The 22,454-nt window shown below is 39.0% G+C and overlaps 1 protein-coding gene across 1 annotated transcript; it reads right to left on the bottom strand.

The window, feature by feature from the left end:
* Positions 1–4,211: 4,211 nt before the first annotated feature.
* Positions 4,212–22,235, bottom strand: slc1a1 (solute carrier family 1 member 1). The gene is made up of 12 exons (XM_010748134.3): positions 21,894–22,235; positions 17,919–18,059; positions 15,035–15,127; positions 14,808–14,922; positions 13,620–13,662; positions 13,430–13,525; positions 12,851–13,035; positions 11,601–11,708; positions 9,864–9,986; positions 9,559–9,753; positions 8,590–8,724; positions 4,212–8,504 (listed from the first exon to the last, which is right to left on the bottom strand). The coding sequence occupies exons 1-12, from the start codon at positions 21,991–21,993 to the stop codon at positions 8,264–8,266; spliced, it is 1,575 nt and encodes a 524-aa protein (XP_010746436.1). The 5' UTR covers positions 21,994–22,235; the 3' UTR covers positions 4,212–8,263.
* Between the last annotated feature and the right edge of the window lie 219 nt (positions 22,236–22,454).

Below are 22,454 nucleotides of genomic sequence, written 5' to 3'. Positions count from 1 at the left end.
CATGGCTCTATTTAAATAGTATAGTTTATCACCTTTGGAGCCCGTATGTGATCAATTTGTTGAGAGACAGAATAATAATTAGCATTTGATTTGCAAGTCACTTAGCAAAAACTTAGCAAAGACCTGCTGGTTCAAACTTCTAAACTCTCTGTGTTATATCATTAGAATGTCCATGTCTTTGGTTGTGTACTATTTGTTGGACAAAACAAAACAATTAAAGATGTCACTTTTGGCTAGATGAGTAATAAAAAATAGAATTAGTTGTTGCCTTTTGTACAAAGCTGAAGCAGGGGGAAGTTAAAGCAGTGTCCAAAATGAAGGGTTCATGTTCATGGAGCAACAATGTACTTGGTTCATTTTATGCCAGTCAAGCCAATACATTTTAGTATTTCTTGCTTGAAGGTGGAAATGTGGGCTTAATGATGGCTATATTCAGGCTGGTAGCTATTGAAATGCTCTTAATCTACTTGCTCTGGGAGAAAGTGTTGGATGGACAGACTGACCGAAAGGCCTAGCATTCTTTAGTATGTTATTGATGGTTAATGCTTTGACACGAATGCCACAAAAGATGAAAAAATACTTGTAAGTTAAAGCCTCCTGGCAGCACTCTTACTTCTGATGCTTGTGGTCTTATGCTTTGTTTTTAATGAAATCTATGTCCATGTCTGTAACTGAGAGCTGTGTATTAGTATGCAGCAGCTCTATGTGTACGTGCACATGCAGTACTTAAGCTTGGAATAAGTAGTATTGAGTTGTTGGTGGGTGGTGGAGTCAACTTGAAAAAGACACAACATGGGACCAACAACGTTGAGGTTTTCCTGTTGTACTATTTATGCTATTCATATACAGTATATTTCAATGTATACAGCAAGTGCACCCCATAATCACTGTTCCCAGCATGATAATCAATATCACTGTAGTAAAAGCGGCCCTTCTTTGATTGGTTTACTTTCTACCATTGCTGGAGTCTGAGCCAGATACCTTTCAAATCTCCTTGCAGGAAAAAAAATCCACCTCAACACAACTTAGTGAGACTTATGTTATGTTATCACATGCATATAGAGGTATGTATTCTCAGACAACCGATTAATCTACGTTCATTACGAGAAACTGCAAGCTCCTATTTAGTAGTTCTCTCAGATTGTGGTAGAAACTGAACTGCCAGTAGTTTACAGCACAATATTGTACTGTACAATGTGTTCCATTTAAAGGTGGAAGTCCCCAATAGTTAGCCATGCTAATTTTAGTGGTCCAGAAATCGTGTAAGAAACACCTGTGTTGTGCTTATGTACAGTACTGCTCCCAAAACAACAGCTAATGTGTCTGTATGTAGCAATGTTATAAGCTAGGTTGTGTAGAAAACTACAAATGCTACTCCAAAAATTCCTTCCTAGAAATCACGAACAGACTCTGGTGGATTTTCTTTGAGATTTTGTGGAAATACAGTCCCTAATGCAACAGATAAGTCTCAGTACTTTGCAATGTTAGTAGCTGCCTAGCTAACTTTAAAGCAACTTTATCATTCAGCTATATCCTTAACCGAGTATCATGCAGATGTTTTGATGAAGTCATGAAGTGTTGAAAAAATCAGTCTATTTTCAGAGTAATCAAAATGTTCAATAAAGTGATGGTGTTTACAGAGTGTTGTCAAGTTTAGTGTGATTTCACGTGACTATATCCTTGGGTGATAACATACCTTGTTTTATCTTGAATGGTCATTCCAGCACTTTTCCCCAAGAGGCCAAAATTTCCAAATCCATTGTGTTTGGAATGCAGTCCAGTCTCAGTGTCTCCATTTTAGTTGTCCCTACACTGCCAAAAGGGCCACATTTGAAATAAAAACATGGGTGAATGAAGCTGCTTGTTTGTAATTCTATACTAACGTAGATAAGCCCTTGTGAATCAGTTGTTTTCTACATTTCAAAGCACACTGACATCAACTGACCCCTTCTCTGTCAGATGACTACTTGAGTACCTACAGTATGTGATCACATGTACTACATTTGTTACTGCAAGCAAATAAAAGAAAGTTGCTATTCTTTGTCTGATTTTGTTTTTTTTTCAATTCACTGTCATTTAATGCCAGTTTTCTTTAAAAGAAAACGGTTTGTGTAAACGAGTTGGAGAAAACTTCTGCTAACGAGGGGACATTACTCACAGTGCAGTTTCTTTTGTTGCATTAATTGAAACTTGGCCCAGCCTAATGGATGATTTATCAATACACTTGTCATGACTGATGCTGCCTCAGTTCTGAAGAGCTGTCCTCTCTGGCTCTCACTACACTATTGGACAAAAGAATTTGCCACACCTGTCTTGTTGGAGGAGGGATATGGTATGGGGCTGTTTTTCAGGGTTTGGGCTACGCCTTTTATCTCCAGTGAAGGTCTATGTCTGCTTCAGCATACCAAGACATTTTGGACAATGCTTGCTTCCAACTTTGTGGCAACAGTTTGGGTAAGGACCTGGAGAAGTGAAGATGGCTTGATGAGTCTGGCATGGAAGAACTTGACTGACCCCCACAGAGCCCTGACCTCAACCCCACTGAGCACCTTTGGGATGAACTGGAACGGAGTGCTAGCCAGGCCTTCTCGTCCAACATCAGTCCTCATGAATTGCTCTACAGCAGGGTTCGGCACAACTAAGTTTGGACGCGGGCCAATTTTTTTCCTGACAATTCCATCGCGGTCCATGACCTGGGCGCGGGGGGGGGGGGGGGGGGGGGGGGGGTTCTGCGTTCCTGATTGGCTGAGTGAGAACGCCACGTGTGTTCTGCGTCCTGATTAATTAGGGCGAGTACTGTACAAAATGCGTGTAATAAGGTGTATAAAAGTGTGTGGTTAGGGGTTTTACGGCTTAAAACATAATTGTTAAACTTAAAAGTATATTTAAATATATATATATATTAAAATAAATCAACGTCATCTAGCGGGCCAGATATAATTGATGCCGGGCCAGTTTTGTCGTCGTTACAGAGACTACTCGTAGCACCTCGCTCTGAATTCAAGGTGGCGATTTCATTGGCTAGATAGAATCACATGGGTAGTATGACCTCTCACACGATTGGTTGGTACCTTCCAATGCTTGCTCAGTGCAGTGCTTGGATAGGGAAAAGTAATTGTTACGGCATGAAATAGACTCGCCTGTCAAAAAAAAAAAAAAAAAATTCTACAATTAATCTCGGGTCGGATGATATGGCGATCCGGTCCGGATCGGACCCCGGTCCGAGGGTGGGACAACCCGATGAAAGAGCCGCATGCGGCTCCGGAGCCGCAGGTTGCCGACCCCTGCCCTAGACACAACAGATAGGTACATCACGCTGAAGTGTCTAAAGAGTCAGATAATGTTGCTAAGGTCAACATATTTATTTGTAGACTAACGACCAATTGGCAACTACCTTATACTGTATTGACTATTGGTGTCACTATTCTGAAGGTATATACACTATATGGACAAAGTATTCAAATGCCTGACCATTATACCAACAGGGACATTGTATTCAAATACATACTTTAATATGGAGTTGGTCCCCATTTGCATCTGAAACAGCTTCTACTCTTCTTGGAAGGCTTTACACAAAATTTTGTTTGTTTCTGTGGGAATTTGTGCCTATTCATTCTGTAGAGCATTCATGAGGACTGATGTTGGACGAGAAGGCCTGGCTAGCAATCTCCGTTCCAGTTCATCCCAAAGGTGCTCAGTGGGGTTGAGGTCAGGGCTCTGTGTGGGTCAGTCAAGTTCTTCCATGCCAGACTCATCAAGCCATCTTCACTTCTCCAGGTCCTTACCCAAACTGTTGCCACAAAGTTGGAAGCATAGCATTGTCCAAAATGTCTTGGTATGCTGAAGCATACATAGACCTTCACTGGAGATAAAAGGCATAGCCCAAACCCTGAAAAACAGCCCCATACCATTATCCCTCCTCCAACAAGACAGGTGTGGCCAAATTCTTTTGTCCATATAGTGTAGATGAGCCAGAGAGGACAGCTTCTTCAGAACTGAGGCAGCATCATGTCATGACAAGTGTATTGATAAATCATCCATTATGCTGGGCCAAGTTTCAATTAATGCAACAAAAGAAACTGAACTGTGAGTAATGTTCCCTCGTTAGCAGAATGTTTTCTCGCAACTCAGTTTACCCAAAACCTGTTTTCTTTTAAAGAAAACTGGCATTAAATGACAGTGAATTGAAAATAAAAACAAAATCAGACAAAGAATGAGCAACTTTCTTTTATTTGCTTGCAGTTACACATAATGTAGTACATGTTGATTCACATACTGTAGGTACTCAAGTAGTCATCTGTACAGAGAAGGGGTCAGTTGATGTCAGTGTGCTTTTGAAATGTAGAATACAACCTGATTCACAAGGGCTTATCTACGTTAGTATAGAATTACAAACAAGCAGCTTCATTCACCCATGTTTTATGTCAAATGTGGCCCTTTTGGCAGTGTAGGGACAACTAAAATGGAGACACTGAGACTTGGACTGCATTCCAAACACAATGGATTTGGAAATTTTGGCCTCTTGGGGAAAAGTGCTGGAATGACCATTCAAGATAAAACAAGGTATGTTATCACCCAAGGATATAGTCACGTGAAATCACACTAAACCTGACAACACTCTGTAAACACCATCACTTTATTGAACATTTTGATTACTCTGAAAATAGACTGATTTTTTTCAACACTTCATGACTTCATCAAAACATCTGCATGATACTCGGTTAAGGATATAGCTGAATGATAAAGTTGCTTTAAAGTTAGCTAGGCAGCTACTAACATTGCAAAGTACTGAGACATTATCTGTTGCATTAGGGACTGTATTTCCACAAAATCTCAAAGAAAATCTCACCAGAGTCTGTTCTGTGATTTCTAGGAAGGAATTTTTTGGAGTAGCATTTGTAGTTTTCTACACCAACCTAGCTTATAACATTGCTACATACAGACACATTAGCTGTTGTTTTGGGAGCAGTACTGTACATAAGCACAACACAGGTGTTTCTTACACGATTTCTGGACCACTAAAATTAGCATGGCTAACTATTGGGGACTTCCACCTTTAAATGGAACACATTGTACAGTACAATATTGTGCTGTAAACTACTGGCAGTTCAGTTTCTACCACAATCTGAGAGAACTACTAAATAGGAGCTTGCAGTTTCTCGTAATGAACGTAGATTAATCGGTTGTCTGAGAATACATACCTCTATATGCATGTGATAACATAACATAAGTCTCACTAAGTTGTGTTGAGGTGGATTTTTTTTCCTGCAAGGAGATTTGAAAGGTATCTGGCTCAGACTCCAGCAATGGTAGAAAGTAAACCAATCAAAGAAGGGCCGCTTTTACTACAGTGATATTGATTATCATGCTGGGAACAGTGATTATGGGGTGCACTTGCTGTATACATTGAAATATACTGTATATGAATAGCATAAATAGTACAACAGGAAAACCTCAACGTTGTTGGTCCCATGTTGTGTCTTTTTCAAGTTGACTCCACCACCCACCAACAACTCAATACTACTTATTCCAAGCTTAAGTACTGCATGTGCACGTACACATAGAGCTGCTGCATACTAATACACAGCTCTCAGTTACAGACATGGACATAGATTTCATTAAAAACAAAGCATAAGACCACAAGCATCAGAAGTAAGAGTGCTGCCAGGAGGCTTTAACTTACAAGTATTTTTTCATCTTTTGTGGCATTCGTGTCAAAGCATTAACCATCAATAACATACTAAAGAATGCTAGGCCTTTCGGTCAGTCTGTCCATCCAACACTTTCTCCCAGAGCAAGTAGATTAAGAGCATTTCAATAGCTACCAGCCTGAATATAGCCATCATTAAGCCCACATTTCCACCTTCAAGCAAGAAATACTAAAATGTATTGGCTTGACTGGCATAAAATGAACCAAGTACATTGTTGCTCCATGAACATGAACCCTTCATTTTGGACACTGCTTTAACTTCCCCCTGCTTCAGCTTTGTACAAAAGGCAACAACTAATTCTATTTTTTATTACTCATCTAGCCAAAAGTGACATCTTTAATTGTTTTGTTTTGTCCAACAAATAGTACACAACCAAAGACATGGACATTCTAATGATATAACACAGAGAGTTTAGAAGTTTGAACCAGCAGGTCTTTGCTAAGTTTTTGCTAAGTGACTTGCAAATCAAATGCTAATTATTATTCTGTCTCTCAACAAATTGATCACATACGGGCTCCAAAGGTGATAAACTATACTATTTAAATAGAGCCATGCCCACTGGTTCATTATGAACACCATCACTAAGGGCAACAAGCCCAGCTTTAGACTTTTAGGCTTGTTAATTTCTATGTTGTGTTCAGGCAGTGCAGTTAGCCAACCAGAGCCAAATTTGAAATTCCAACAAATGTCAGTCGTGGTCGACACTTTGACTTGTGGTCTTGGGTAACGTTCAGCCACCATTGTATGCAGCCACATTTAGCTTGCAAGAAGCTAAGAGGGGATCTGGACTGGAAGCATCAAAGGCATACTGTAGCATCAAAAACACACAGTGGTGTAGTACCTTCATTTTTTTATAGTTTTGCTTGTTAGCTACTACAGCAGTTTCTCTCGTTTTTATACTGACATCGCATACAGACCAGCTATGGTAGAGGGCAGTGTCATGACAGAAACCATGAGCTTGTAATGTTTGGATATTAAAATCTCAAACTCTCTTTTTTGCTCATGTAAAATAGCAAGTTACAAATGTCACAGACTTATAATAGTCCTGCAGAAAATGTTGCAAGGTGTGGTAAAGCCCTGTAGCTATGGCTACAAACCAGATTTTCCAGTCTTGGTCAACATTTGAGTTATATTTGACTTTGGGAAATTAAACTACCAAAGAAAAAGCTGTCATAGCTGTTGTAACTGTTAATGACTGCTCTTTCTTTGCTGTTGAGCCTGGTTTTTGTGGCTTGTAACTAATGAGTAGCCCAACATTTTAGGAAATAGTCTTATTCACTTTCTTTCCGAGACTGATTTACTTAATTAGTTTACAAATAGAAATGTAAAAACATAGTTTGTTTTTATATATGAGTTGAGTTTTAGAGGTTGCGGTAGGTGTATATTTGAACAGTTTCCTCATGTTTGCAGTCTTTAACCAAAGTTAACTGATATAGATTTTTTTATGTTACTGTCCAAAAAGCAGAGGTGTTTTTTCCTCATAAGTGTCAAACCATTCTTTGCTGGGTTTTCATGTCATGTTTAAACAAAAATGCCTATGACATGCAAGAGTTTGTTGACCGGACGAAAGCTTACTGCACATCTACATGAGCAATTGGTTAAGCATTAGAACATATTTTAATCCTAAATATAGAAGCAAAATTGTGAAAAAGCACTTGATTATTTGATTATTGACACATAAATTAGGAGAGAATTCAAACATTCTTGTTTGAGAATGTCTAATATACTGTCATTTTCCTCTAGCTGCCTAAACACAGACACGATTTATGATCATTATACTTTGCAATAAATCAGTTAGTGATTTGGTTCTGAAAAAATGTCCTCAAATTTCACAGTGTTCAATGACTTCATAAGCCTTTGTTAACCATCTCCAGTCTCTGTGAAGACTCCATAAAAAAATCAGTCTGCAGCCAGCGGTTAGCATTTCTTTAACATATTGCTTCATGCAACTTGTGGAAAAACCTCTTCGTATTGTTTGGCACAGTTTAAATATACATATAGATATACAAGCAGTGCATTATGGGACATAGACGTTTAACAACAGCCACACAAAAAAAGATCATTCAGACATTTTAGAGGATTATTGTCCAATCAAGGAGGAAATAAAGTAGGTTTCACATTCAGAATATCGTTTTGTTTTTGCTTGTGTTCAATTGACATTTCCTTTTTTGCAGCACACATACACAGACCTCATACAAAAAAAATATTTTCGTACACACACACACACACACACGCAAACACACACAGCTCTTCTTTTGAATGCATCTTTGCAAGAACACACTCATATTCAAAAGAAAACTGACTTCTCTTAATCTTGGCACAATTTGAGTGTAAGAAGGAAGCACTTTAATCTAGTCGTGGTTGTAAATGTCTGACATGAAGGGTGATCATCTTGGATAAGCTTTAATGGAGGCTGCTATTGCTGATGTCTGAGCTTGGATGGGTCTAGTTTTCCTCTCTCGTCATGGTGCTGATACATGATGGAAGGTTTTTTTCCGTTTAACATCCATAGCAGCATGGCACTTTCTCTGCTCCTCTGAGCCAGCCATAGGCTAAAACTGGGAGGTTTCAGTAAAGGAGATTGCATCTGTCTTGTCGACAGTGAAGCCACCGTTGACGTAGGATTTCTTCTCGCACTCTTCGTCATCCAAAGTGGCTTCCAGGGCGAAAGGGTTGGCGACGTCCACATCTGATGTCAGATCCATCCTCTCTAATTCCCTCTTGGATAGTTTCTGGACAATTCCGGCGCCGTAAGCATCGCCAAGAACGTTGATCATAGTGCGGAACCGGTCCCTGAAACACACCACTCAAAGTCAATCCACAGCACCGCTCTTAAGTTAACTATATAGTCTATAGACAAGAAAAACAACACACTTACAGCAGCCAATCCACAGCCACTATCAGAGTGACATCACTTGCAGGTAATCCAACAGCTGTTAAAACTATTACCATGGTGACAAGCCCAGCATTAGGCACTCCTGCTGCTCCAATACTGGCAACTGTTGCTGTTATACTGAAACAAAGACAATTTTGCACATCAGTGGCACCGTATGACAGCAAACGTAACTGTCTAAAATACTCACAATCATCAGTAGACTGTGTGCTACTGAAATATATGTATGTCACACACAATATCTGCATTGTAAACATTGATATCAAATGAAGAACTTTTAGATTTATGAGGGCATATGTGAGAGCATTTGTTCAAATGCCTGAAACTGACATTACATAACACAACTTGCCTTGAGGGCAGCATGTAAGGTATTTGTTGTTATTTGTTGAGAACTTTTTGGATGGATGGATGGATGGATGGATGGATGGATGGATGAATGGATGGATGGATGTGCTTATTTTTGTCTTGAACAACTAATATGAAAAATATTAAAGGTATTATAAAGGTCCAGTGTGTAAAATGTAGTGGTACCTAGCAGTGGGTATTCAGCATTCAGTTGGTTCTGAATACTCTTGCATGCTACTGTAAAAACATGGTGGACTCCATGGAAGAGGACCCGTTCTTCCTGTAGGTATAAAGAACTCACTTTGCAAGTAAGACTGTTCATAATGAAAAAATTACTTAAATATTATATTCCATTCCTGCCAACAGATATTCCTAACTTTTGTCTACATGTATGTATGTTGTTATGAAAGCTGCTGATGTTAGTCATGTCATGTTATCATTAATGTTTGTTGTGCTTTATGTTTTTATGTTTTCCCGGATAAGGTATGATTCAGCAAGACATGACTATAGGTCACCCACACAACAACAGTAATATTTTACAGTGTAATGACTTTTATTTTATAGTATCATAACTGCAGTTAGAAGTGCTGCTGAGTAACTATGATGTACCTGATAGTAACAATCTGGCCCACATCCAGAGCATAATCATTCAGCTGGGCGATGAAGATGGCGGCCACCGCCTCATAAAGTGCTGTGCCGTCCATGTTAATGGTGGCACCCACTGGGAGTACGAAGCGTGTGATCCGCTTGTCGATGCGATTGTTCTCTTCAGCACATCGGAAAGTGACGGGTAGGGTGGCAGAGCTGTAAGACAAGTGACAGGCTTCATTACTGTGACTGTATATGACAATGTTGGTGTCAGAATATACTGACAGGCAGAATATGACAGAGTGAGGAGCTCAGTGGATTCTGACCTGGAGGAGATCATGAGTGCTGTCACCAGGGCTTGAGCCATCCCCAGTGTGAATATGTACGGGTTCTTCCTCACTATGACGAAGTAGATGAGTGGCAGACAGATGGCGGCGTGGATAGCTAGACTGAGGGATGAAACAGACCGAATTATAGAACACTAGCTACAATGAACTATATAACAAGCACCATATATGACTTTTAGAGAAATAAATACACATCACTCAACAAAAAACACTGTTTTTTTACTATTCAGTTTCCCCATGGAGAATGAATAAATTGTGTATTGTCATGTTACAATGCAGTTACATCACTCACAGTGTGCTAAAATAAAGAGTAGATTCTGTTTTTTTCAGCCTATACATTAAAGGTTCACTGTCTATAATTTAGTTGCAGCTAGTGGTGTAATCGCTGCATGAAATCTCCTCACATCACCCTCACCTTCCTAGTGTTAAGGAGAAACAACACTTTAAGGACCCTGTTTACAGTCACTATTTAGTTTGTCTCTTCTGGGCTACTGTAAAAACATGATGTTTCAACATGGCGGCCTCCATGAAAGAGGACCCGCTCCCACTGTAGATATAAAAGGGGAATTCTCAAGTAACAAAAACAAAAAGATTCTTATTTTCAGGTGATTATGCATGCATGAAAACATAATTATGAATATTTCAGGTGATTATGCATGCATGAAAACATAATTATGAATATTATACTCCATATTTGTCTCATTCTGAAAATAAAGTCCTACACACTGCACATTTAACATGTGATGTTGGATAAACAGCTAACCTGGAACTTAAAATCATAAACAGTGCTTACCAACACAAGTCAGTGGTACTTGTACACCTCATATTATACAGATAAAAGAGAGTAGAAATTGATGTGAGCTTTAGAGGTGTTGGTAGGTGCATTTTTGAAATTTGGACAGAGCTAGGCTAACTGTTTTCTCACGCTTCTAGTCTTTATGCTAAGCTAGGCTAACAACCCTCATGGCGGTTTCAGTTTCACCATTCATCTAAAATAAAACAAGAAACTTTATTTTTTCCATGCTCAGATGTAGCTAAGACAAAGTCATATCAGGTGGTCATCCTCAGTCATCTGAGTGACAGTCATGTGAGCTTGAGTGATAGCATCGTCACATTTAATTGTGTGACAAATGTTACTCTTTTCTTACATGTGAAAATTCCAACATCACATGATGCAAGGTTAAGGTCAATAAGTTTGGATGAGTGTAGTGCACGTCACTCTTTGATAATGAAGCATATAGAGATGAAGGCCTCTGGATAAAGGGAGCACACGCTCAAATGTCACATATTAGTCATAACTGATAACTGAGTCTTTCTGTTGATCATGTCAAAAACTCTTGCTCTAATTTAAAGTTGTTAAGCAACAATACATGAAAAAGTTATTTTATAGGCACTGAAGCTGCGTCTAGAACATTTTAACAAAGTGTGAACATGCACATGTCGTCACAGGAGCAGTTGGCGCCTTGGACTAACCCTGTGACCTAACTGGAAGGGATTTAGCGTACAGTCTTTAATGGTGTCATTTAGATTTAGAGGCATGAGCGAAGCTTTCATTACTGCATCTGCAGGTTGAGCAGTTTTAAATGTCCTTGGCCCTTATCAGCGCCCACACAGAGCACAGCTTTTACTGTATCACTGGGGGGAGAATCGGCCCAAATGTCAACCATAAATCTCAGAGTGTGGAACAGGCGGATACAGAGTAATGGGACAGCTTACCCACTCAGCACCGTCACCATATAAAGACCCATCTTCTTGAAGATCTCCCAGTCTTCCACCTCGATGATCTTAGCAGCAATTAGGAACAGGATCCCTATTGGCATGTAGCTGAAAAAACACATGATGTTTGAATTTTCTGGGGTATAAAATACAAAATTATAGCAAATATAGTGCATTTGGACAGAGGTTTAGATGATAAGTTCATTCCCTAGTTAGTCAATAAACAGAACTATATACTAAATCATAAATATCTAATATCAATTAATCATTTAAGTCTTTTTGTCAGTTTTCTAGTTTCTCCTTCTACGATACTTCAATGAATTGGTTTTGGTCTGGAACTCACACAGTACATTGGGCAAGGGGAGGCCTGAAGTCAAAGAAAGCTTGTGAAGGTCATTGGTTCAGTAACCAGGTGGGGGGGTAAATGAAAAGCAGCATGTGAACCCCTGCCTGATTACCAGCACTGAGCAGCTTGGGCAAGATCCTGAACCCCAAATCCTCCCTCCAGTGGAGCTGGTCAGTAGCCCATCAGGCAGATCAGACTGTGGCTGCACTGGACAGCTTCCAGGTGTGAATGTGTACTTGCGTGTAAGTGATCAGGGGGTTCCTGAAAACAGAGTTTCGCTCTTTTGACTGTTCCAAATCCAAATGTGTTAAAGTGGCTACAAAAATCCCAGCGAGAGGAAGGTTGCCAATATGATTATGAGGGAAATATTGTTGAGATGACTGCTAGAAAAAAAATCCCACTACAAACTACAGACCACAATGCTAATGTGATACACAGTACAGGACTCCAACAACCTGGAGTAAATCATTATATGGATTAAGATGAGCTCTGGTAAAACTAAATACATATTAAATTGTCAAAAATAAAAATGTTTCTCATTAGATAATTGTTCAGTAACATTAATAATCCAAATACTTTAATGCTAACACGTTAGCAACATTTTGAATGCAGGACTTTTACTTGAAAGTTTTTTTTATTTTTATATTTTGGTACTTTTTAAACAATATGTAGATGTAATTTGCATAATATTGTCACTGAACACATAGCCTTTAAGAAATTGTTTATTGGCTAATTTGTCTTTACTGTGTCATGTGCTGGTGGGCTCCATATATTGGTCAAATAAATGCTATTGCGATGTGACAATATTTAGTTACAACTCTCAGCTTTTTCTAAAACACAGGGTTCATGTCTAAGTTTTAGGTCCAAGCTGAACATAACGCATAGATTAAGACTCTATACATACCACATAATAATCTGGACCAGTTTCATTGTTGCTTCATTCAACGCATCAAAAAATTCCAGGAGGATACGGCCCTTTTCACCCATCTTCCCAATGACGAGGCCAAAAGCAACACAGAACACGATAAGCCCCAATACATTGATTCCATCTGAATATGTCCCGATGATTTTATAGTCCTTGGTTATATTCTGCCAAGAGAGGAAACAAGGAGGCGATTCATTCAGCTAACCAAGACCAGGCCAGGAAGCTTCTTTCACAACCACCATTAGCTGACTCTAAAGACCCATTGATGAGCTGTGCAAATGTTTTGTACAGGATCACAGCCCAATGACCCGTGGTTACTTATGGCTCATTATTGGGTCTTCTGATGCATTTAGATCAGACACTGGTTGCCAGGTGCAGAAACACGAAACGTAAAGTGCAACAGACGGATCAACAAGGACGCACTGTTGTCACATAAAGATAAAAAAAACAGACAGGTAATGTTAATGGGTTTTTGAAACAGAATACACTGGTACAAGTAAATTTGCTTGCTTAATAAAAAGGCAAAGCATGACTGAACAGAATAATGTGCACACCTACCTCTACCACTGCCATGATAGTAGTTGTTAGAGGTGGAATCGTGGTGGTGTCTTCTGAAGCTTTCGGAGGCTCCAGCTCTTTGCGCTTGGTCTTGTACTACAGTGTAGACAAATTTCGCAACATCACAAGTACATTCACATGGCTATGTATATTCACCAGAACCTAATGTAGGATGTGCAAAGCACCTTACCTGCTGAAAACAAGCCTGCACCAGATTTTCTGGAAACATGTTTCTGGTGATGGGAAAAGACAAGACTGGAGGTGAATGAAATACATAGAAGATAATGATGTGTACTACAACCATTCTCTTCAGATCACACCAGACCATGGCCACTGCAACAACTCTTGATGTAAGTCAAAATCCGAGAGATACTGATGTTCATATTCATAAAGAGGCTGTGAATGTGGTAACTTCTTTTGAGGGAATGGGGCTAAAACTCAGCATCAGCTCCTTGCAGATATCTTTCCCAGAATGATTTTGTCAACAGAAAGTTGTATGGGAACTAAATTTTCATTACATGCTGTAGATTTTTTTATTGTTTTTAACAAATTGGCATTTGGAGTGTTGGATACATGGACCTCACAGCTTTTAGATCTTCTTACAGCACCTGAAAACCCCTGTTTGCACGCTGAATCAACTTTTCATGTTGAGGTAACAATGTGAGTTGATTTAGTTTTTGGAGTAGGCGACCTTCCAAACTGATATAATTATTTATGTTAATGTAACATTTTGAGTTGACACAACTTTGGAAGTTAATGTTGACTTAAATTTGCAAGTTAACATAACATTTTGAGTTGATGCAACATTCAAAGTTAACATAACATTTTGAGTTGATGCAACATTGAAAGTTAACATAAAGGTTCAAGCTTTTGCAAGTTTCAAACTAGAAAACTTTTTGCATTGACATAACTTCGGTTAGGTTAATGGAACATTTTGAGTTGACTTAAATGTGTGAAATGAAAGAGCTCTATGTTGATGTATCTTGAGTTGACAGAACTTTCCAAGTTAATGTAACAGTTCAAGGTAATGCAGGTTTCAGTCTGGATAACTTTTAGAGTTGACCTAACTTTCCAATGTGATGCAACTTCCTGAAACAGTCAATGTGATTTCATTCTTCTGTCATGATGTAAGTTAACAACTCAGTATGACACCAAAAATACTTTTGAGGAGAAAAATCCAAAAACATGCACATTTTCTCCATTTGTGCAATTCATCATGTTTGACTGTGACAATTCAGAAGTATAAAGTCTGGAATTTTGTTGGGGTTATTAGACTATCCAGGAAAGTTCTGCAGTTTCTTTTACGTCAACATAATTCAGTAGATGGAAACTTGATCATAATAAATTTGTAGTTTGTATCATGTGGTTGGGAGATCACCTGAGGAGGTCTAAGAGGGTGTCAACTGTTGTAACGTTGGGCGTGGTTCCTTCTCTGTCAATATGATCAGCAGTCTGAGAGACTCCTGGTTTGATGGTCATCACCAAAATAATGCCTGCAAAGGATAACTCTGCTTAGTGTGCGGTGATGACAATATACCGGTTTCATATAAATCACCACTTTAAAATAACGTCTGAGTGACAGTGGGAGGGAAAATATCAACTCACCAAGAACAACTGCAATGATGGTTGTTGAGAAGTAATAAATAACAGCTCGCAGACCTATTTTTCCTGATACCTCAGAGTCCAGGGCTGCAACACCTGTGGACACAAGAGCACAATATTTAGGTATCAAGCATCAAGACAGACTGGAGATTTTAAAGTTTGGTCAGTTTGATCAGATCACACAAAATAACAACATTTTGTCTGTAACTCAAAATGAATATGCAATAATTAATTATAATTATAATAATAATGATAATAATAATAATAATCTGTATCTTTAAATTTGAATTGTCTCTTAAACACCTCAACACTGCTAATTGGCTAATAAAGGAAAGCTAATTTTTTTTTAAATTAATTGACCATCATATATCACCCACTATAATGCCTCGTGCACTAGGCTGTACTGTGTAGCAATACATTAATGCAAATAATACAGGTAATGACAGATTAGACTCGACTTCAAAACAGCTGGTCATGAAAATAGTCCAGACACAATGCACAGCACATTATATATCTGAAAACTTAAAATATGGCATCTCCCTACCACCAGTGCACTCTGTCCAACTATATAATACATCCTTGAATAGCTTCTGTCAAGTACTTTGCAAGTGCACTACAGCAAAACAGAGGTTATTTATGTATTTATTAATGCTCATACGCTTTCTGTACTTTCTAATAGATAATTTTGTTCACTACAAAGGCCATTTTGGTTGGAACTGTAACTGCACCATTAGGGCGCCCCTGTCAAAGAATGTTTAAGGAATTGTAAAATTATATTTCTACTTCTAAATATAGCATCATTATATGAGTGCACCTTAAAACATGTCAGAAATTATACATACAGCTGAATAAATTGCTGTCAGGTGGGTTTCCGTCCTCAGCAGCATATTGCACTGCAGAGAACACATTCCCTTCTCCTCTGCATGCTTATTTGAACCTGAAGCCTGAAACTCTAAACCACAATAGGCCTCTCTATATATTTGAGTAAGTTGTGGCAGACAGTGAAAAATAATAGTACGCAGGTGTGGAAAAACTCCAGGGACATGCAGGTGGGAAAAAACAAATCCTGAGCAACCAAATGAGGAACTACTTTCATGGACAAACAATGGAACAAAATGCTCAATGCCAATCAACAGACATCATAAAGTACATGTCATAAGCGAGATCGCTTTGAAGCTTCTGTGAAGTATTCTGTGTAATCGCTTCAGTTTGCAGCTCTAAGAATGAACTCCAGTTCAGCAGGGAGTCCTGATGCACTGCTGTAGAGGAGGTGAGGGGATTAGTCAGAGAAGATGTAAAGCAGCTCCTGAATCACATTTTTCACCTGGAGTATCGAGTTATCCGGCCGTGTTCTCGTGCCATCTGTGAACGTTTCCTCTCTGGACAGCTCAATCAGATAAGATTCAGTGTATGCAGACTGCAGGCGACTGCAGAACCTGATACACTGTGATTGCATCTGATTGGTAGAGATTACTGTCAGTTACTGCTATCAGCGGCACTGACAATACATTTCTCTGTCTTTCATTAGTATTTGATTCGGACATGGCTAACAAGCACTCAATGGGTTCATACATTAACAGCTTGTCTTTATCTGCACATGTGTGACTGTCCAGTTCAACTAAGTATTTTATCTTTTCTATCTTGTCTCATCTGAATTGTTTCATCATTGTTCATTTCAATTCCCCACAGCCCAAAGATATTAAGGTTTTCAAGGTTTATTTACTGTCATTTGCATGCTTACACATGAAATGAAAACAAGTACTCAGGACCAGCGATGTACACACAATAGTCTAAAATGAATAAGCGTAAAATACCATATGGACTTCTAGATTAAAGAGCAATAATAAATAATAACAATAAAAGCATAATAATAGCAAGAGTATAGCATAGTTGTATGCTATAGTGCAATGGATTAAAAACAGAGCAGCATGGAAGATAGAGATACAGCATGGCGTCATGGTGTAAGCCCTCTATGAGGCAGAATGGTGAAGTGCATTTCAATAAGGGATATAAAGATGTATAAATACAGAGATTGACACTATTAATTGATTAACACATTTCTGGACGAAGGACAAATTGACAAATCAACTGTCCGCACAATAACCTGTGGTTGCTCCAACACTACGGCTGAATAGAACGTTGGTATTGAGACATCGGCAAAAACACAGTTAGTGTTTGTGACGATCCAGTGAAACTAAGTGCAGATTCTACATTTCAAGGCCCCAGTTTTTTCTGTCATAAAAAATCGTTGCAAAAAGACAAACAAAAAAAACACGGTTATGGTACGGTTAGGGTTATGCAACTAAAACTCTTGGTAAAGGTTAGGGTGGTAAAGGTTCTTGGTAAAGAACCAGTAATGGGAAAAGAGCTTGGATCTTTTTTTGGAGTTTGTGTTGATTATGGCGCCTGGCCTGGTTGACAAAAGTGGTATTCATTGATTTTGAGGAGAAAACAACTTAATCCGAAATAACGGCAGACATTAAGAAAAACTATAAAGAAATAGTCTTCTTAGTGATGGTCTCCTTTGTTTCTATAGATCATGAAGAAGCATCAGTATTTAACTGAGGCTGTTTCATAACCAGTTAAAAACACATTGTAGTATGTTTAACTAAAGCAAGTAAAAGTCCTGCATTTAAAACTTTATTTTAAATACAGTTTTTAGATTTACCAATTAACCTAAACGTAGTCATTCTGCAGACCAAAGTTACATTACATTAATGTGTATGTGTATTTTACTGCTGTAGTTAGTTCAGAATACTCAGATTTGGAGATAAATCAGCTCAGACCTGTTGGTTGTGTATACCTTTCTGTATGAACTTAATTCAAAGTTTTGAGGTATTTCTTTTAATGTTTCTGAAATACAACCTGAAACCATAATTCAAGTTACCTGTGATCATGCTTGAAATGATGAGCGGGAGGATCACGAGCTTCAGCATCCTCATGAGGATCTCCCCTGGGAAGCCAAAGTACTGCTTGTGGAGGTGGGAGAGGGACGCATACTCTCTGACCACGACGCCCAAACTGATCCCTGAAATGTCAAGACAGAGAGGCGTTTGTCGCATCACACAGCAGACAACAGTGATGGCTGCATATATACACATACATATCAATGAATGCAGAATTTGCTCTGCATAAGAAACTGTCACATTATTTCACAGGTCAGTGAGGTTTCATCTATACAGAATTCATGAGGCACAACACACACTGGTCGATATTTTCTAGCTATAAACTTCACATGTATCCCGCTCAGTGATTTGACTAACATGCACATCCAAGCCTCACATCCAAGCCTCCATCTGTGTTATCACACATACCAGACCAGCATTAAAGATGCTTGTAAAACACTGTGATGACACAGCAAATTGTCTGTCGATGCCACAACTGGCATATCAAAACATGACCTATACTTTAGTATCTATGGACCTTAAGTACCTGATGGAACTGGCTTGGGATGCCAACTGCACCACCGACTGTTGCACCTACAAAGAATGAATGCTTGTTTCCAATTGATATTAACAATTGTGTTGATGTGTGTTGATGGGGTTGGTTTGCTAGACGGTAGGTGGTGGTGCAAATTCTCCAGTCAGAAAACCAGAACTAAAGGTGAAAACAAATGGTGAAAAACAAACAGAAAATAGGACGTAAATATGACCTTTGTGTTTGTTTCATGTATCAGCGTGAGGAAGGGTTCATCAGATGTTGTTTGCTACGTCAGAACCTGTTCAGAAAAAGTGTTTCCATCTCCCCTTGGGGTTAGGGTTAAGTTTAGGGTTAGGGTTAGCTTTAACTCTCTTAAAAAAGGCACAAAGCACCTCAGAAGAGCGTAAAAGGTTTTGTGCAAAGATTCTCTGACTTCTCTGAATTTTTCCTTGCAGTGAAACCTTTTAAAAATATATCAAATATAATAATTAATAATAATTTAATACATATAATATACAGCTCTTCACTGGTAGTGAACAAAGAACAAAGGGAAAAAAGGATATATCTCCTCTACCCTCTACTTCTTTCTATTGTTCAAAAAACATTTATCACTGTTGGCTAATTATCTGTGTGTCATTTCTATTTCTTGTCCATTTCAGTAACCATCACCCAGGTTAAGATGGTAATGTTGGGAAACAATGAACATTATTATTATTATTATTATTATTATTATTATTATTATTATTATTATTATTATTATTAAGTCTTTCCTCCAAAGTCAGGATGTGAATGTGCTGTGTGGAGAGGCGTTAAAACCCAGCTGGAATCTCTGTCATATGTTTAACGATTATGATTATGAATACGTATTTTTCTTATCCATGTTGTGTACTGTGAGTTACTGTAACAAGTGAATTTCCCTGGTGTGGGATGAATAAAGTCTATCATATCTTATCTTATCCTATGATTTCTTGCATAATAATCATAACAAGAAATGCATCATTTACTGTAATAAAAACTGAAGATAATGATTTCATACAAGTGGAATTTCTTCCAGGAAACAGAAGATCAGAGGGGTGGCTTCTCATTCTGTTTGTCTACTTCTGCCTGATGCATTGTGAATGATCACGTTGCATTCCTCAATAAAAAATGCCATTAAGAGACGTTCAATTAGTTGAAATTTAACAGACACAAGGCAGTAATGACATTACAGCTGTCTTAAAGGTGAACTGAGACACCTGATGATCCTTTTAAAAAAACAAGATCTGTTTTCTGAGGATAAATTTTCATACCCCGAGTTTATCTTAATTCTGATGATCCTAACCTTTTCCCTGTGGCACCCTGTGGTCAAAATACCTGCTTTCTATATAAGGCTTTCTATATTAACCAAACCAGTCTGCACGTCCACCACAGGTCCAGAAACCTGCCTGGTTTAATTTTTGGATGTTGGCACTGTGCGTTCTCTTTCCATTCACAGTTGCATTTATGATGCTCGCAGTTAGACTCACTGCATGATTTTATAACAGCACCAGACAGGATGTAACCTCCTCCCCAACCCTGTGCTGATATTTTAAGACTCAACCTTGAGTTGTGCTGAGTTCAAAACAATGACGTTAAGAAATGTGGACTTTTTCTATGACAAAATTTAAGACCTTTACCTTTAACTGTGACTTTATTTTAGTGCTACTAAAGACCAAAAAGCAGCCAAATACTCATTATAAAGTAATCAAATGTTTCCTTCAGAAGTATGATTTGATATGAGAGAACTGACTGGGCGGCTCGAGGTCATCAAGGGGAAAGAACAAGGACAGGACAAGAAAGTCACACAGTATCACTGACATGACCTAACCCTTTACAAGTTACAGTGCAATAAGCATATATTCATAACCTGAAGTTATACTGGTTCCAGGGAACAGAGAGTGCGTCATGCTTAACAGTGCATGAGGAATGTGGGCACAATTAAATAAAGAATAGCAGGAGAAGTTCCTGAGAAGAGGGTCAGGTTGATATCATTAGATGAAGGGAGTGGCTGGAAAGTGCTCAACTGATAAAATGATGGTATATAGAGTGAGTGTAAAGTTGTGGACAGAGAAAGTAGGCTCTGTGATTTACAGAGTTTCCTGTATGATGCTGATGCTTGCTCAGTTTGTTAGCCGGGCTGCCCGGAACTAAGTGGGACTTATTAAACGGTCGCTGCTATGGACTTAATGACAAAAGTGAAACAATGTTAGCGTGAGCTTTGTGAAATAAAAGGACAAAAAAACGAGTCCTGTTTGACTCGTAAGAATTCTGAGCTGCCTTCTATGTCCTGTGTTGTGTACTTGATTGACTCTTTTTTTTAAATTATTATTATTTGGATTGATTTTTTGATCATAAGTAATGTAATCATAAGAAATACACATATACAACTGTTCATATTTACCACAGTGGAAACACACTCTGAAATTGGGGATGCTAAAGCGCAAAATACCAATTTCTACACAATGCTGCTTTAACATTCAAAATCTGTCCAGAGTATTAAATTGATTCTTCTTTCGAATACTGTACCAATAATTAGAGGTAGGTTGAAAACAAATGGTGCAACACAGTTGTTGTTCACATCTTTGTCGGAGTAGGATCAGGAGACATTAGCAAGAAAAATCTAAAATGGGTACAAAGTACAAAGTCTGTGGCTCCTCTTGTGGCTGCCGTCCAGCTGTGAGTCAACACATAATAAAGAATGTGTTAATGAGTGAGCTTGAGGTGCTGGCAGGTGGATTTTTTTTCAGCTTTGGACCGATGCCGGCTAGCTGTTTCCCCCCGCTTTCAGTCTTTATGCTAAGCTAGGATAATAACACCCTGACACAGACATGAGATCTCCTCAGCTCCCTCTCAGACAGAATGTAACTTATTTCCAGAAGCTGTTCAAATATTCCTTTTAATATAACATCACAGCTGTCACAAACATGGAAAGAAAATCCATCTAATAATTCAATGGAAAACATCTGAAGCTTATATGTTTGAACAGTCGCATGTAGACTGTATGCACTGTGCTGACTCCTCACATAGACCCAGCATCAGCTGTCCCTTTAGTCTGGTCACGTTTGACTGAGACACGTCCAGACACGAGGGGGGGTGGACAGAGGCTATGTCTCCTCTGAACCCATCCTCCACATTTAAATGACATATAATGATAAATTACAATGCATGTGCCACTTAACACACACACACACACAGACACACACACACATCACAGCTTTTACTGTTGCTCTTTAGTCAAGCAGCAGCCAGCTGATGCAAAAGAGGTGGATTTATTTCAGCAGTGACAGTAGCTGGGAGCAAAACAAAGAGGGAGGGAGAGACATAAAAACAGCAATGAAGATTAGTAAAAAAAAAAAAAATGGCATCAGTGAGGATGAAAGCATCTCATTCTCTCAGCACACATGAGCAGAGGGCTTCCACATACCGAGCAGCACTGATAACACCGTGGCAATCAGAAGCCAATTCCTCTTCAGCAAGCCCTTGAAATTCACGCCTCGTCGCTCCCTGTTACCCATCACGTCCATGGTGTTGCTCTTTTCTCCAAAAAAAAAAAAAAAGAAGAAGGGAGGAACAACAATGGCCCCTCGTGGAGACACAAAAGGCTCCTGCGGTCGGTGGGATGTTAGATGCAGACGACGCAGAGGAGGATGGAGAGGTCCCCGCGTTGCTACGGCAAAGAGGATGCAGCCGTCAGACGCTGCTGGTGGCCAGGGATGGTGTGTGTGGTGAGGGAGGGTGTGTGTGTGTGTGTGTGTGCTGAAGAGAGAGGGAGAGAGAGGAGGAGAGAGGGAGAGAGAGAGAGAGGGAGGGAGGAAGGGAGGGAGAGAAGGAGCCACCCTTCCCCCACACAAGGTGTCTCTGACATTTTCTCCTTTTTATGAGTGACACCAGCCTCAGTTTTATGTAGAATTCTAACAAAATTCCTCATTTGGAAACACATTAAATATTAATGGATGATTTTAAGATTTAATATGATCTAGTCTGA

This window comes from Larimichthys crocea, chromosome XIV (assembly GCF_000972845.2).
Source record: "Larimichthys crocea isolate SSNF chromosome XIV, L_crocea_2.0, whole genome shotgun sequence".
Taxonomy (NCBI): Eukaryota; Metazoa; Chordata; class Actinopteri; family Sciaenidae; genus Larimichthys; species Larimichthys crocea.
Note: the sequence above shows the minus strand (reverse complement) of the source record. Positions and strands in the feature narration are given on the sequence as shown.

What these genes read in the sequence shown, in the direction of transcription:
- slc1a1 (XM_010748134.3), bottom strand. Translation starts at nt 21,993, where the DNA reads ATGGACGTGATGGGTAACAGGGAGCGACGAGGCGTGAATTTCAAGGGC. An exon ending in CATTTCAAGCATGATCACAG is followed by an intron (nt 15,128 to 17,918) that starts GTAACTTGAATT and finishes TTGTGTCCACAG; the next exon opens with GTGTTGCAGCCCTGGACTCT. An exon ending in CTATCATGGCAGTGGTAGAG is followed by an intron (nt 13,036 to 13,429) that starts GTAGGTGTGCAC and finishes CTCTCTTGGCAG; the next exon opens with AATATAACCAAGGACTATAA.